Raw genomic sequence first — 15,545 nt, forward strand, 5'->3', positions numbered from 1 at the left:
AAACCCCTCAATAGCCCCATGCTCTTCGTTGAAACCCCCCCCTAGTCTTGTGCTCCCTGCTTAAGGGCCCCATGCTGCCTGCCAAAGCCCCCTCCCCCTCTGCACTCCTCCACATAACCCCATGTAAGCTGTACCCTGCCTTCTTCAGGAGCCCCCATGACCTCTTCTGGAACCCGTAGCCCCATGGTCCCCGACAGAGAACCCACCCTCCTCCTCCATAGCCCTATGCCACAACCCAAGTTTCCCACATCTCCCTGCATGAGATGAACTGTGCCTTCTTCTGGAACACAATACGTAGCCCTGTGCTCCCTGCTGAACCCCCACCCATAGCCCTATGTTCTTTGACAGAGTACAAAACCCCCCACCAATGTCAGAGCCCCTCCTTCCCATAGCATTGTGCTCCTTGCATGAGATGAACCGTGCCTTCTTCTGGAGCCCCCATGCCCTCTGCTGGAAACTCCTCTGTAGCCCTGCGTTCTCCACTGGAACACCCCCCACCCTTAGCCTCGTGTTTCCTGCCGAGGCTCTCCATGCTGCCTTCCAGAGCCCCTCTGTAGCTCAGTGCTCCCCACCCACCGTAGCGCCTTGGTCCCTGTCTGAGCTGTACTGTGCCCTCTGCTGGAAACCCCTCTATAGCCCTGTTCTCCCTGCCAAAGCACCCAAACCTCCCCACCAAAGCCTACCCCACACCCCCTACCAGAATCTCTTCCCCCTTACTAGCATGTGTGCCCCTACTCTATAGCCCCATGCTCCCTCCTGAAGTCCCCCCCCCCCCCCATTCTGGTAGCCCTGTACTCCAGACTGGAGCCTCCAATGTAACCCAGTGCTCCCTGCCAGAGCCCCCCTGTAGCCTCATGCACTCTTCTAGAAACCCCCTGTTGCCCTGAACCCGCTGCTTAATAAAATTTTTAAAAAATTGTAACTGGATTCTCTGCATTATTGACCATGAAATTAAAGTAAAGAAAATACTTGATGTGTTAGAAGACCTGAGAGTAACGTTGTCAGTGGGGCATTTGGATTGCTTTTATCAACTCCACACATCTCTTCAGTTTCTTACAAGAAGCGCACACATTTGTGCTGTTAATGACATCATAGACATGACTACCATGCATGGGTGGCTCCTACCTCTGCCCGACACATTTCTTGCCCAACCCAAGGGTGGGCAACCCTAAGCACACCAGCTGTTGTGGAACTACAAGTCCCATGAGGCATTACTTAACAGTCTCAAGCCTCAGAGACAGAGGCATGATGGGATTTGTAGTTTCATTACAGCTGGATTGCTGAAGTTGCCTACTCCTGGCCTACACCTACACTCCCATCTCCTCACACTTTCCCCCTGTCTTAGGGTGACTTCAAACTGATCCGCTGCACTTTGGCCTCAGCGCAGCGTACCTGCGGTTTTGGTGCGCGTTAGCTGCGCTGTCCCATGGACTTCTATTTATGTACTGCATGTGGGACTTTGTGTGCGCTTTCAGAAAATGCAGCAAAACCGTGGTACATAAAAGAAGCCTATGGGAAAGCGCAGTTAACCTGCAAGAAAACTGTGGGTACACTATGCTGCACTGCACCTTCTCTGCTGCAGGATCCACCCAGCCCCCCCCCCCCCCCCTTTTTCTTACCTGAGCCCGATCTGATCCAGTGACGTGCACGAGACTGCCTTCCTCCTTACTGGGCCGCTGGCTCCCGCTCCCTCCTGTCAATGAACTCCAGTGACGTGGGAGGGTGGGGCTGAGTCCCGCTGTCTGTGTCAATGGACACAGGGGCGGGGCTGAGTCCAGCTGTCTGTGTCAATGGGTGTAGCAGCAGGGCTTGGGAGTGAGCATGCACAAGTGCCCCCATGGGTAGCCGCTTCCTGTGGGGGCACTGGACAGAGAGGAGGAGCCAGGAGTGCCGATGGGGGATCTGAGAGGAGAAGGTTTGGGGCCGCTCTGTGCAATTCTATTGCACAGAGCAAGTAAGTATAGATATGTTTGTTATTTTTAAAAAACTAGAAACATTTCCTTTACAGTCGCTTTAAGCTGGCCTTAAGCCCCATACACACTATCAGATTTTCTGCTGAATTTTGTCTTCAGATTTACCAAAACAATGTAGTGCAAGGGCCTGCCTGATTGCATACAAATTGGAACTCCTAAGGTTTGACCTCATATTATATGGTTTTGGTAAATCTGAAGACAAAAATCAGCAGAAAATCTGATAGTGTGTATGAGGCTTTACACTAGTAGATTTTTAGAGACTGCACAAATACTTCAAAATTTTGGTGTTAGAAATTTGTTTGTGAAAAAAATGTCCATCCTGCTCCCAGCACCTGGGGGCTCAAACTGCCTTTGATGGTCTTTGGGCCACAGTGCCAGTATGAATGAGGACCAACTGTCTCTCTGGTTTATTTATTAATGTAAAACACAAAAATATATAACAAATGGGGATATACAGACAAGTTTTAAAACTTCACTCTTCCTCACGCTATACAAAACTTGTCCTGGAGTTGTGCTTTGACGCACACCTCGCCGTCTTGCACCCAGAATGTCAGCTGAGGGTTGTGTGAATGGCGTTCTGCAGCCGGTGATGGTGAGAGGTTTAATGACACACAAGTTTTTGTCCTGATGTGATAAAGCTGCAGTGATGTCACAGATATTGATCCTGTCTCTTCCTCTGCAGAGCTCGACTGGCTGAGAAATGAGAGCTTTTGCTCGAAGGACGCACTGTCTCTGCATCAGCGGTCACTGCAGGCTGAGCCGCCCCCTCGCCCAGATCCTCCAGTTTCCAGGTATTGTCGGCTATCTGCACTCTTTGAAGAAGAGATTGATGAACAGCTATTGTGTTCTCTAGTCTCCCACCCCCACCCCCCCCCCATCACAACATGCTAATTACATTTTTAAACAAAAAACATGACATATCTTTTTTTGGACGAATACAATAAAGTGCTGTGCTTCCCAGGGCCGTTTTATCGATTGGGCACGGTGGGCAGTTGCCCGGGGGCCCCACTTGCCTGGACGGCCCCACCCGGTCCCAGGGCCGATCCTCAACGCAGTAGCGCTCCAATCTGCTTCAGAAGACTGACGCCGTCGTGCACTGCACTGGTTGCTCACTTGCTAGAATCGCCATTCACCCAGCGTCTAGCTTAGCAACCAGTGACGTCAGTCAAAGGCCGCGGCCACCCCAGCATTCATAGCGCACTGCGGTTAGTGAATAAGCCCCGCCCACCTCTGCTGTTCTTCAGACAGCGTGGCTCAGAGGGAGCGGAGCGGTCTCAGCAGCGGAGCGAAACTTTCGGTTTCAGAAGAGATTGATGATCTTGTGCCATCTTCATCTTGGCTTAGAAAAGACGGCCCGACCCCTGCCTCCATCTGCTATTTATATTCTGTATGGTGTATTGCAGAACACCCATGTAGGATGGCATGTATAGCACAGTCCCAACATACTGAGCCCCTGGGGGGTGTTTTATAGTCATAATACACAATGCTGATCTGTCCAGGTGATTGGTGAAGGGATGTACAACCTTTCAGTGGTGATCTTTGCCTTTCTCTTCAGAGGCCCTGGCGAGGCTGCAATGTTGAGCACAGTGAGGCTGCAATGGGGGCACGGTGAGGCTGCAATGGGGGCACGGTGAGGCTGCAATGTGGGCACGGTGAGGCTGCAATGTGGGCACGGTGAGGCTGCAATGTGGGCACGGTGAGGCTGCAATGGGGGCACGGTGAGGCTGGAATGGGGACACAGTGAGGCTGCAATGTTGGGCACGTTGAGGCTGCAATGTTGGGCACGGTGAGGCTGCAATGTTGGGCACGGTGAGGCTGCAATGTTGGGCACAGTGAGGCTGGAATGTTGGGCACGGCGAGGCTGCAATGTTGGGCACGGTGAGGCTGCAATGTTGGGCACAGTGAGGAATTATACCTTAATTCTTGAGAGTAGGTGCGAAAATTGGAACAGGCTTGTAGGGGCCCCAGTGCATTACTTTGCCCAGGGGCCCATGATGCTGTTAAGATGGCCCTGGTGCTTCCCCTTTTAAAGTGTTACTAAACCCATGAATGTAACAATAATGCATCCTCACCCCTGCAGTACACACAACATATAAATGTGTTTTTTTTTCATTAAAATAAAACCGCTATATACCTTTTCTGACGAATGGTATACAGTGATATCTGATGTCTGGGGATATATAGAAGTTGGCTGTGACCTGTGACATGTGACCTGACTAGTTGCGATCAAACAGGAAATGTTCTCTCCAACAATAGAGACCTTGCCAAGAGTGACCCTGCAAGAAGGGGAGGATCAGAGAAGACAGGATCAAACAACCTTTTTACACAAAGCAGAGGATTAGCCCCTTAAAGCGGAGCTCTGCCCAAAAGGGGAAGTTCTGCTTTAAGTGTCCCCCCCCCCCATGTTATTTTTTGGGGGGGTAACTAATTTTGACAGGTACGTGCTCCCACTTTCGGTCAGACTGCCTAGGCGACTCGAGCAGAGGTTCCCCTCTCCCCCTCCCTCCCTGCAATCTGCTGGGACAGGTCACAAGATTGCCCGACCATTGAGGAGGCACAGCGCAACTCGCGCATGCGTAGGGCGCACACGGCTGTGAATCCGCAAGCTGTCACAGCCGGGTGCCCACACTTGTAATGCTGGCGCTGGGCAGAAGAGAGGGAGAGAGCCTAAGGTTCGGGCGGTCGTATCGCTGGATCCTGGGACAGTGTGTTTATTTAAAGTCAGCAGCTACACTTTGTGTGTTTTACCAACACATGTCAAAATTGCAAATTTGTGCTTAAGCATTAAGATTTGTTTTACCCTTAGACGGGAAAGGATTAAAGTGTCACTAAACCCACATCATAAAAAACGATCACTGAATGGTGTATTCCATGCTGTTCATACTCGCTCACTATGAGATTTTTTCTGTATTCTGCAAAAAACCTGGTTAATCTTGCTGCTCTCTCTCTCCCCCGTCTGTTCATGTCAGCAATGCAGTTGGGAATTTTGCAGAGCAGTGTTGGCAGCTCCGCACATGCTCAGTTTTCTCTGTATTTTCTATCCTGAGCATTTCCTCCCTATCACATCTAAGCAGCCAATGTGACTATAGCGTCACACATGTGGGTGTATACACTAGGGTTGTCCCGATACCACTTTTTTAGGACCGAGTACAAGTACCGATACTTTTTTTTTCAAGTACTCGCTGATACCGATTACCGATACTTTTTTTAATGTCACGTGACAGTTTTTTTTTTTTTGCTATTTTTGGGGGGGGGGGGGGGTGTGAACGTTGTATGTGTGTGTGTTTTTTTTTTTTTTTTTTTACAATTTTTATTTTTTACAATAATATTTTTTTATTCTTTATTGTTTTTTTTTTTTTTTTTGTTTTTTTTTTTTAATCAGCCCTTTTGGGGGGCTTTGGTGAGATATCAGGGGTCTTAACAGACCTCTGATATCTCCCCCTTGAGACAGAGAAAGAGACAGAGGATAGAGATTCCCCAGTCCCTTTCTCTGCAGCCTCAGCTGCACTGAGAATGAATGGAGAGAAGACAGCGGCTCCTCTCCATTCATAAACTGAGACATCGTAATCACAGGAGATTACAATGTTTCAGTTATGTGAATGGACAGAGTCAGCTGACTCTATCCATACACAAAGGAAGGAGGAGGGGGACGGAGGAACTGAGGGGGAGAACGGAGGGGACAAATAAGGAGAGAGGAACGGAGGGGGAGAACGGAGGGGGACAGATAAAGAGAGAGGAACGGAGGGGGAGAACGGAGGGGGACAGATAAGGAGAGAGGAACGGAGGGGGAGAACGGAGGGGGGACAGATAAGGAGAGAGGAACGGAGGGGGAGAACGGAGGGGGACAGATAAGGAGAGAGGAACGGAGGGGGAGAACGGAGGGGGACAGATAAGGAGAGAGGAACGGAGGGGGCGAACGGAGGGGGGACAGATAAGGAGAGAGGAACGGAGGGGGACAGCGGAGAGGCACAGAGGAAAGGAGGGGGCATGGAGGAGGATGCAGTGACAGTCAGCTGTGAGCGATCACCGCTGTATGTCACTAAAGCCGCTGGGGGAGAATCTTGTAACTCCCCCACGCGCCGATCACAGCTGTCCTCTAGGTATCGGGGGAAGCATCGGGAGCATTTGCCCGAGTACAAGTACTTGGGCAAATGCTCGGTATCAGTGCCGATACCGATACTAGTATCGGACAACCCTAGTATACACAGTGGTAAATGACAGCCCACTCCCTCCCACATCCTCCCACTAACCAGCTAAACACAATGGGGGGGGGGGGGGATATTACATCTTTATTAATGGAGGCTTCACCTCCCTCTTATTCCAAGTCACCTCCTTTCAGCTTCTGCTCTTTGTATCCTTTAGTTCAAATGCCTTTTGGCCATCATGAATAAACAATAGAATAGAAAGCCATAGTGCAATCCTTTTTATTGCAATAGTAAAAATAAAAACACTTCCAAGTGCGCACTCACATTACAAATACAAATGTGAGCATTCGATATGGCTACTCGGAAGTAGTGGAAAGAGACGGCCAGCAGACAGGCGGCACTCACAACATTAAAGGAGATTTTTTTGAACAAGCTTGTACAATAAGTGTTGTTTGTATTAATATTACATTGCTGATCTTTCCTTTTTAAGCAGTGTCCATTCTCTCTGATAGGGGCAGTCCCTCCCCAGCATGCCAGTCCTCTGACAGTGAAGATGGATCTGAGGCTGCAAGGAAAAAGAAGAAGAAAAAAAAGAAGAAAAAGAAGAAACACAAAGAGCTGAAAAAGAGGAAGAGGAATGGTGATGAATCGGATTCCACCTCTGAAATCAAGGAACATGATTTGGAGACGTCAGCCAGAGGCGCCAGGTGATAGAGGTTTATAGAGAATAGAAAAGCCTAAATGACCCCTCAGTTTAAAGGATTAGTTCACCTTTTGAAAAAATAAAAATAAATGCATATTTGTTTGCAGGTAAATAAAATAGCATTTTTTTTATTTTTTATTTTTTCTAAGGAGCCTGCAGAGCTTTGCACCCATGGTTAGCAGATCACGGGTGCAATCTCAGGCTCCTGCAGACTCTCGGGATAGCAGTTAACTGAGAGCAGGAAGATCAACGGACTACGAGAGCGTGCACCAGCACCATCATTGAGAACTACAAACCGTCAGCAGCGATGGATGGATGGTACTTGTAGGCAATTTATAGAGGAAACCGTCAATGAAGGACGTGGATTGAGCCTTGCACGGCCCTCTTTTTTCAAATTGAGACAGCATGGAGAAGACCCCCCCCCCACCCACTTTCACAGGGAGGGTGGGGAGGCTGAAGATGCTGGAACATGTTGCATGTTCCACCCTAAAAACGGCCGGAAAATGCAACATGTTCCGAAGGCGAACTTATCCTTTAAGTTTGCTAAATACATTCCAGGTGCAGCAAAGCAAAAGGTGTTCAATGAGCCTTTGTCCTGTGGGCAGATGCAAGGTAGGACCTTTGTCCTCTGTGAGGAAGCAGCGGTCTCTCTGCAGCGCTGTACCATTCCCCCCTGCTGCGTTTGACCTAGAGCCCCCCCCCCCCAAAAAAACACCCCCCGCACAAATCCTCTGCCCCTCAAATTTCCCCTCAAAGTATAGACCCTCTCCCCAGAGTCCCCTCCCCCCCCCCCATACTCCAAATCCCCCAGCACAAATTCCCTCATAGCACAAATCCTTCCCCTTCTAGCACAAATAACCTCTCCCAAATGTTTTTTCCCCCCTAGCACAATTCCCCTCCCCCTCTACCATATCTTTTCCTCTACAACAACCCCCCCCCCCCCAAATTCCCCCTCCTAACACAAATCCCCCTACATTACCACTCCTACCACACACCCCAAGTCCCCCCTCCTAGCACAAATCCTTTTACCCCCCCCCCAAAACAAATCTCTCTAAAGCATCACTCCTAGCACATCCCCCCCCCCCCTTCCAAATTTCCCCTCCAAGAACAATTCTCTCCACCCCACCAATCTCCTTGCAGTGCGCCCCCCACCTCACATAATATCAGTGCTTAGGGCAACCGGCCCTCCTGCCCACCCCTTGTCCTGGCCCTGCTCCCTACTGACCTAGGGGAAGACATTGAAGGAGCCGGTGCATAGCATACAGGACTCCCTTATTTCAGGTGCAATGCTCTGCAAGCTTCATTGTAAAAAAGTTATTAAATGCACGTAGATGGTGAGATCAGTTTTGCAGTGTTTACTAGTTTTTTTTTTTTTTTGGGGGGGGGAAGGTGGACTAACCCTTTAAGAACTGAATGTTTTGTTCAGAGTACAGATCGGATTGGTAACTGTTGCTTCTTGCAGGGAGGCCTCCGGAGTCCGCTCCATCTGGCTGGAGGAAGCTCCGTCTGTGACGGCGGAGACATTCAGGATGGATAAGAAAGCTGACCCAGCAAACTGGGAGTACAAATCGCTGTACCGAGGAGACATAGCGAGGTGAGACGGCACGCAGCGCCACTGAAGCCTGAAACCGTTTTGGCATACCAGATAACGCGGGGGGGGGGGGGGAACGGGGAGACACGTTGCCCTACATTAATTTTCTTCGTTGTCCTTCCTTTTTACAATGATCACGGTAAACGGTGATACAAAATGTAACGACCTGCTGACTACCATTTATCTATCACTTGTCACTTTGTGGTGTGGAATTGTTTTATTCTGGTACAAAGGGTTTTCATTGCTGAAATCCGGCTTCTTCTCATTAAAGTATTTTCACTGTTAATAATTATCACAGCGTAAATCTAGTGTGAACTCCAGGTAGATATAAAAAACGCGTTAATGCTTTTTATTCATTTAATACATCATTAAATCTGATCTGGTATCCGCCCCTTGTACTCCCTTACCCACTTCCGGACCAGCGACAAACCAGTACATCGCTGGACTTCAAGTGGTTATACTGGGATGGTGTTGGCTGTCTTGTAAAAGCAATCCTAACGGCTAACTAGCCACTGGATTGCTTTTACAAGCAGCCAGAGGGGATGTCCCATCAGCATGTTAACGTGAAAAGTTAACTCCGGAAGTCCCACTTCTGCCTTTCCAAGAGTGCTACCTACACACTGCTGTGGGGGGCAAGCACACTACTATGTGGGGGGCAGAGGACACCACTGTCAGGAACAGAGTACATTACGGGGGGGGGTGATGTAAACGGGGGGGCGAAGGACACTACTATGTGGGGGGAAAAGGAGATTACTGTGGGCAGTAGGGATGGGCGAACAGTTTGGCCCGAGCATAAGTTTGGGCCAAACTTTGGTTGTTCGGATGTTCTGCTAACACCGAACAATATGCGGTGTTCGGGACAAATGCGAAAGCCGCCGGAACATCGTTAAAGTCTATGGGACACTAACATGAAAAATCAAAAGTGCTAATTTTAAAGGCTTATATGCAAGTTATTGTCATAAAAAGGGTTTGGGGACCCGGGTCCTGCCCCAGGGGACATGTATCAATGCAAAAATTTTTTTTAAAAACTGGCGTTTTTTTTCGCTTTTTTTAAAAAAATTTTTTTAATGCTTAAAGTGAAACAATAAAAATGAAATATTCCTTTAAATATCGTACCTGAGGGGTGTCTATAGTATGCCTGTAAAGTGGCGCATTTTTCCCGTGTTTAGAACAGTACCGCAGCAAAATGACAAAATTGTCATTTAAAACTGATCGCGGCTATAATGAATTGTTGGGACTCGGCAATATAGATAAAACTCATTGAAAAAAAGGGCATGGGTTCCCCCCCAGTCCATTACCAGGTCCTTTGGGTCTGGAATGAATATTAAGGGTAAGCCAGAAACAAGAATTAAAAAAAAAAAATTGCGTGGGGGTCCCCCCAAAATCCATACAAGGCCCTTCAGGTCTGGTATGGAAATTTAAGGTGAACCCTGCGCCAAATTAAAAAAAAAATGGCGTAGGGGTCCCCCCCAATGGATTTTAAGGGGAACCCTGCGCCAAAACTTTTAAAAAAAAAGGCGTAGGGGTCCCCCCCAGAATCCATATCAGACCCTTATCCGAGCACGCAACCTGGCAGGCCGCAGGAAAAGAGGGGGGAGGGGACGAGAGAGCGCCCCCCCCCCCCACTTCCTGAACCGTACCAGGCCACATGCCCTCAACATGGGGAATTTTTTTGCCTGTTCGGTATGTTCTGGTGCGAACCGAACCGGGGGGTGTTTGGCTCATCTCTTATGGGCAGGGAGGGGCAGAGGACACTGCTGTGGGGTGGGGGGTGGGGGTGCAGCAAGCACACTACTATGTGGGGGGCAGAGGACACCACTGTCAGGCACAGAGTACATTACTTGGGGGGTGATGTGAAAGGGGGCAGAGGACATGACTGTGACACACTGTGTTTGTGATGCTCTCATTTTATTGGGGGCTCAATAGTTATCAAGCCCACACACCCCTCCCCCCAGAGATCTTTGATTTCCTGCATGTTGTCTGGGTAGATCTGATGCTCTGAAAGGTTTGCCCCCCCCTCCCCCTCGCTTGTTGTAAAGTTGCTCAGAGTTACAGATCCGCTGGGAATGGAGGTTTACTTTTGGCTAATCCCCTCTACAGACAGCGCTCAGTCTGCTCAGTAATTGTGCAATCTCCTCCTCTCCATATCGCTGTAAAGTGATGAACTTTCCATTTAATAAGGCGTGTGGATGCCAGCAGCTGGGCTTTTAATCATCTCAGCCTCTGATGAACACACAGACCTCCTCGGATGAGAGATTTCATTATCGCCGTCCGACTTCCTCTCCCAGTTCTTCTAGTTGGTAGATTGCCATTCATTTAAAGGCACCAAGACAGCGGTACCGGTCGTGCCGTCCTAGATCACCATAAGATGACCCCAGAACCTTAGACTGCTGGAGTGTGGGGGAGAAGACGCTGCGGGCACCAGACTAGCAGCAGCCAGCTAGTGATCTGCTTTTAGGGTACTGAGAATGGGGCACCCATCCCTCCACGTTGCCACCCATGGGTGGTTTCCAGGCCTCTCTTGTTTTTTGTTCAGAGAATGCAGGACCGCGGTAACTCACTTCAGGGTGCTGAGCGGGAGGAGATCAAGAGTTGTTTTGTCTCAGTTTATTCATTTCCTGGCTACTGTGGCTGGGGGAAGCAGCTAATTAAGCATGATCTTTGCTTGATTAGCTGCACTGGGAGGCAGGGGAGACATTGAGGGTCTAGTCACCATAAAGAGAGCCCGGTCTATCACATAAAGGGGGCTGGTTGGACTGGTAAATTGTCCAAGCACCACAACCCTATTAACCACTTTATTACTGGGCCATAGCCGAAAAACACTTGCAGCTTGGCTCTCTTGTTCTGGGAGGGTGTCCAGGGATGTCCTTCCAGAACATGCCCCCTGGGGCACACATCGGGCACGCTCTGTGATCGCTGTGTCCTTTGAACACAGCTGTTTACAGATCGAGGTAAAGGACCATCCACAGCAGCCTTTTACCATGTGATCAGCTGTGTCCAATCACATCTGATCACGTGTAAATTGATTCCTTTCCTCACACGCTGTCACTGTGTGAGGAAAGGAGAGCTGATTAGCGGCAAGGCTGGTAAGGGGCACATTTACACTGATTATCATTGCCGTCTATCAGTGCAGCCTCAGCAGTGCCCGTCGGACGCAGCCTCGCCGGTGCCCGTCGGATGCAGCCTCATCAGCGCACATCAGTGAAGAAGAAAAATTACTTATTTTTTTTCAAAAATGTAATTCTTTTTTAGTTTGTTTAGCAATAAATAAAATCCAGTGGTGATTAAATACCACCAAAAGAAAGCTTTATCGGTCTCAAAAAATAAAAATTTCCTATGGGTACAGTGTTGCATGACCGCGCAATTGTCATTCAAAGTGTTGAAAGCTAAAAATTGTCCTGGGCAGGAAGGGGGTGAAAGTGTCCGGTATTGAAGTGGTCAAAGTACAGAGATAATACTATTTGCTGTGTAATCAATACTTTTCAGGTGCCACGTTGACCGATTTAAAAAAAAAAAATCATGCAAAGCTGTGAACAGCGCCCTGCTGGCCCCTCCCACCAGCTGTGATCCCCCTGCATTGCATAGAGAAGCAGAGACACCCAGTGGTGATATCACAGGGTCTAAATTAAGGGTCTAAATTGTATTTGAAAACAGAAAGTTTTGATTTTATTTAAAAATGCCATTAGCATGTTGATGAGGAGAATATGAAGGAACCAGGGAACGCAAAATGTAAGCAGATTAAACTTCAGCTTAAAAAAAAAAAAAAAAAAAAAAAACCCTTTATTTTAATTCTATGCTAATAGTGTCTTTTCTAATGCTGTGCATTGGGGTGGATCCAATCCCTAACTTGATGATGTTTACTTTAATTCACTGTGTCATAAGCAATGGCCTATTTTTATTCATAAAATACAGTTTTCACTTTTATTTTTAATAATTTGTTACACCTCGGTGCCGCTGATTACACCTCCTCAGTACCGCTGATTACACCTCAGTGCTGTTGCCTACACCTCCTCGGTGCCGCTGCCTACACCTCCTCGGTGCCGCTGCCTACACCTCCTCGGTGCCGCTGCCTACACCTCCTCGGTGCCGCTGATTACACCTCCTCGGTGCCGCTGCCTACACCTCCTCGGTGCCGCTGCCTACACCTCCTCGGTGCCGCTGCCTACACCTCCTCGGTGCCGCTGCCTACACCTCCTCGGTGCCGCTGCCTACACCTCCTCGGTGCCGCTGCCTACACCTCCTCGGTGCCGCTGCCTACACCTCTTCGGTGCCGCTGCCTACACCTCTTCGGTGCCGCTGCCTACACCTCTTCGGTGCCGCTGCCTACACCTCCTCGGTGCCGCTGCCTACACCTCCTCGGTGCCGCTGCCTACACCTCCTCGGTGCCGCTGCCTACACCTCCTCGGTGCCGCTGCCTACACTTCCTCGGTGCCGCTGCCTACACCTCCTCGGTGCCGCTGATTACAATTCCTCGGTGCCGCTGATTTTCACCATCTTCTTTCAGCCACTTCCTGTTAACCTACGCTCCACTGTTGACAGCACTTCCTTTTTTCTTTTTTTTTTTTTTTTGCACATGTTTTTCTTCTGTAGTTCCTGCCTCTCCATCCTCATAAATATGCAGATTGAAAATGAAGATTTTAAATAGATTCTTTCTTTCCGTTTTTTAATACATGCCTTATTTTACACCCAGTAATGGACTCACTGGCTTCTCTATGCAATGTAAGCAGATTGTGGCTGGTGGGAGGGGCCAGCAGGTTGCTGTACATGGCTTCCTGAACACATCACAGCCCCCCGGCCTCAGTACTCCTCGCAGGAGCCCTCAGTCCTGACGCAAGCAGTGGGCTGGCTTTTGGGAGGAGTTATGCAAATATCAAAATGCGTTGCTGGGTGGATAGTAGTCTGGAGGAGTGGGGGCATTACTAGCCAGGCTGTATTTGCGTGCAGACTGCCCACATGTGATACCGAGCCTCCATGATGGAAGGAACAGAAATACAGTGTATGAAAGGAGTGGGCCAAAGACAGACTGAGTGATGCTGGACCTCCTCCGGCCAGTAAATGAGGCGGGGCTCTATCTGACTTGTTGCAGCTTCTAATGAACATTGTGTGAAGCTCACAGTGTGCAGTGAAATCGGAGGAAGCCATTTCAGTTCAGGAGAGGAGCCGGTACAACTGTGCAAGACTGAAGGGGGAGGCCAGAGATTCAACTTTAACTTCTAATAATGCTTTCTCTTCCCAGATACAAGAGGAAAGGCCATTCCTCCTTGGGGATCGACCCTAAAAAACAGCAGATTGTGTGGGAGGGCGCCCCTGAGAAGAAGCCATCTCACAAGAAACCAGAGCGATACTACAGCAGGAGCGCAGTACAGATGCTCCGGATCCGGGCAGAGCACGTGGCTTGCAGTAAAGACACTACGAACGCAGCATCTGCCGGCTTCATCCCGGTGATGGACTACGACCCAGATACCTCCTCCACCTCTGCTGCCCGCACCAGCTGGGTGAATCCTCTGGGTATCTATGATGACTCCACCTCAATGTGGCTACAAGGCAAAGGAGGCCCGGAGGACAAGACTTCACCAGCTGCTCCCAGAGACACCGAACTGCTGGGGAAGGTGGAGGATTACAATCGGAGGATCCGAGAGAACCCCGGAGATATCCAGACGTGGATGGAGTTCGTCTCATTTCAGGTATTTCTCATCTCTCACATATTGGGAAAATTCTGCTGCTTCTGCATCTCGTCTGGGTGCTCAACCTGCGGCCCCCTTGCTGTTGAGAAACTACAAGTCCCATGAGGCATTGCAAGGCCGTCAGTTAACCACTTGAAGACCAGGCTTTTTCTGGTACTTTTTGTTTACAAGTTTAAAGCGGCGTTCCACCCAAAAATGGAACTTCCGCTTTAAGGGAGGGTGACCCCCTGACATGCCACATTTGGCATGTCATTTTTTTGGGGGGGGGGGGGAGCGGATCCCCTCCGCGGCCCCCGGAAGGGAGGAGATGATTGCCCGGCCAGTCACGGCGCGCAGCTCGCTCATGCACAGTGCGTGCCCACAGTTACAATGCTGGCGCTGCAGAGAGGAGGGGGAGACGAGCCGGGCTTCGTTCCCCCGCATCGCTGGACCCTGGGACAGGTAAGTGTCTGATTATTAAAAGTCAGCAGCTGCAGTATTTGTAGCTGCTGACTTTTAATTTTTTTTTTTAAGCAGAACTCCACTTTAAGGCCTCTTGCACACTGCAGCTTAAAAAAGCTCAGTACAGCTATTAGTTCTTTGCAGGCGCTATTGCACTAATAATAGCGCCTGCAAACTGACCCGAAACAGCCACTGCTGTCTCTCCAGTGTGAAAGCCCCGAGGTCTTTCACACTGGAGCGGTGCGCTAGCAGGACGGGAAAAAAAAATCCTGCTAGCATCATATTCGGAGCGGGGAAGGAGCGGTGTATACACCGCTCCTGCCCATTGAAATCAATGGGACAGTGCGGCTATACTGCTCTCTACTCTGTAGAGGCGCTTTGCGGTGGTTTTTAACCCTTTCTCGGCCTCTAACGGGGGGTAAAACCGCCCCCACTAGTGGCCGCATACCAACGGTAAAGCGCCGCTAACAATAGCGGCGCTTTGCCGCCGACGCTGCCCCCTCCCCAATGTGAAAGGGGCCTAGAGAATAAAATAAAATAGAAAAATCAGCTTTTTTGGTCAGTAATTTTACGCCTCATGCGTGCAATCGCACACATTTGTGCTCAAATGCATGTGCCTGGAAATGCACGCAAATACATACAAACAAACAAAAAAAAAAACAGCTGAATAAATAGATGCTCAAATAGAAGTATCGTGTGCAAGAGGTCGAAATCAGTATTTTTTGCTAGAAAGATACTTGTAACCCCCAAACGTATGTATATATGTATATGTGTATATATGTATATGTATGTATGTATGTGTGTGTATAAATTATGGCTTTTTTTCTCAGAGAATAGGTGCAGGAACTCCCTCTTTCCGAGTTACCTCTTGTGTTCACCCCCTACCCACCTCTCAGCACCATTCCTTGGTTCCATACCCTACCCACCTCTCAGTAATGGATACAGAATCAAGTATCAATTTGTAATTTGTATGTAATTTGTTGAAAATGATAGGAAGTAAAATAGATC

The 15,545-nt window shown here is 49.1% G+C and overlaps 1 protein-coding gene across 1 annotated transcript in view; it reads left to right on the plus strand.

Annotated features, from left to right (window-relative positions):
• NRDE2 (NRDE-2, necessary for RNA interference, domain containing) overlaps positions 1-15,545 on the plus strand; it is a 133,664-nt gene that overhangs the window by 69,949 nt on the left and 48,170 nt on the right. Inside the window, exons 3-6 of the mRNA XM_073608917.1 lie at positions 2,656-2,764; positions 6,631-6,825; positions 8,284-8,415; positions 13,649-14,096. Coding sequence (XP_073465018.1) covers positions 2,656-2,764; positions 6,631-6,825; positions 8,284-8,415; positions 13,649-14,096 — 884 coding nt within the window. The remainder of the gene's footprint in view (positions 1-2,655; positions 2,765-6,630; positions 6,826-8,283; positions 8,416-13,648; positions 14,097-15,545) is intronic.

Source organism: Aquarana catesbeiana, linkage group LG13 (genome assembly GCF_042186555.1).
Source record: "Aquarana catesbeiana isolate 2022-GZ linkage group LG13, ASM4218655v1, whole genome shotgun sequence".
Lineage (NCBI taxonomy): Eukaryota > Metazoa > Chordata > Amphibia > Anura > Ranidae > Aquarana > Aquarana catesbeiana.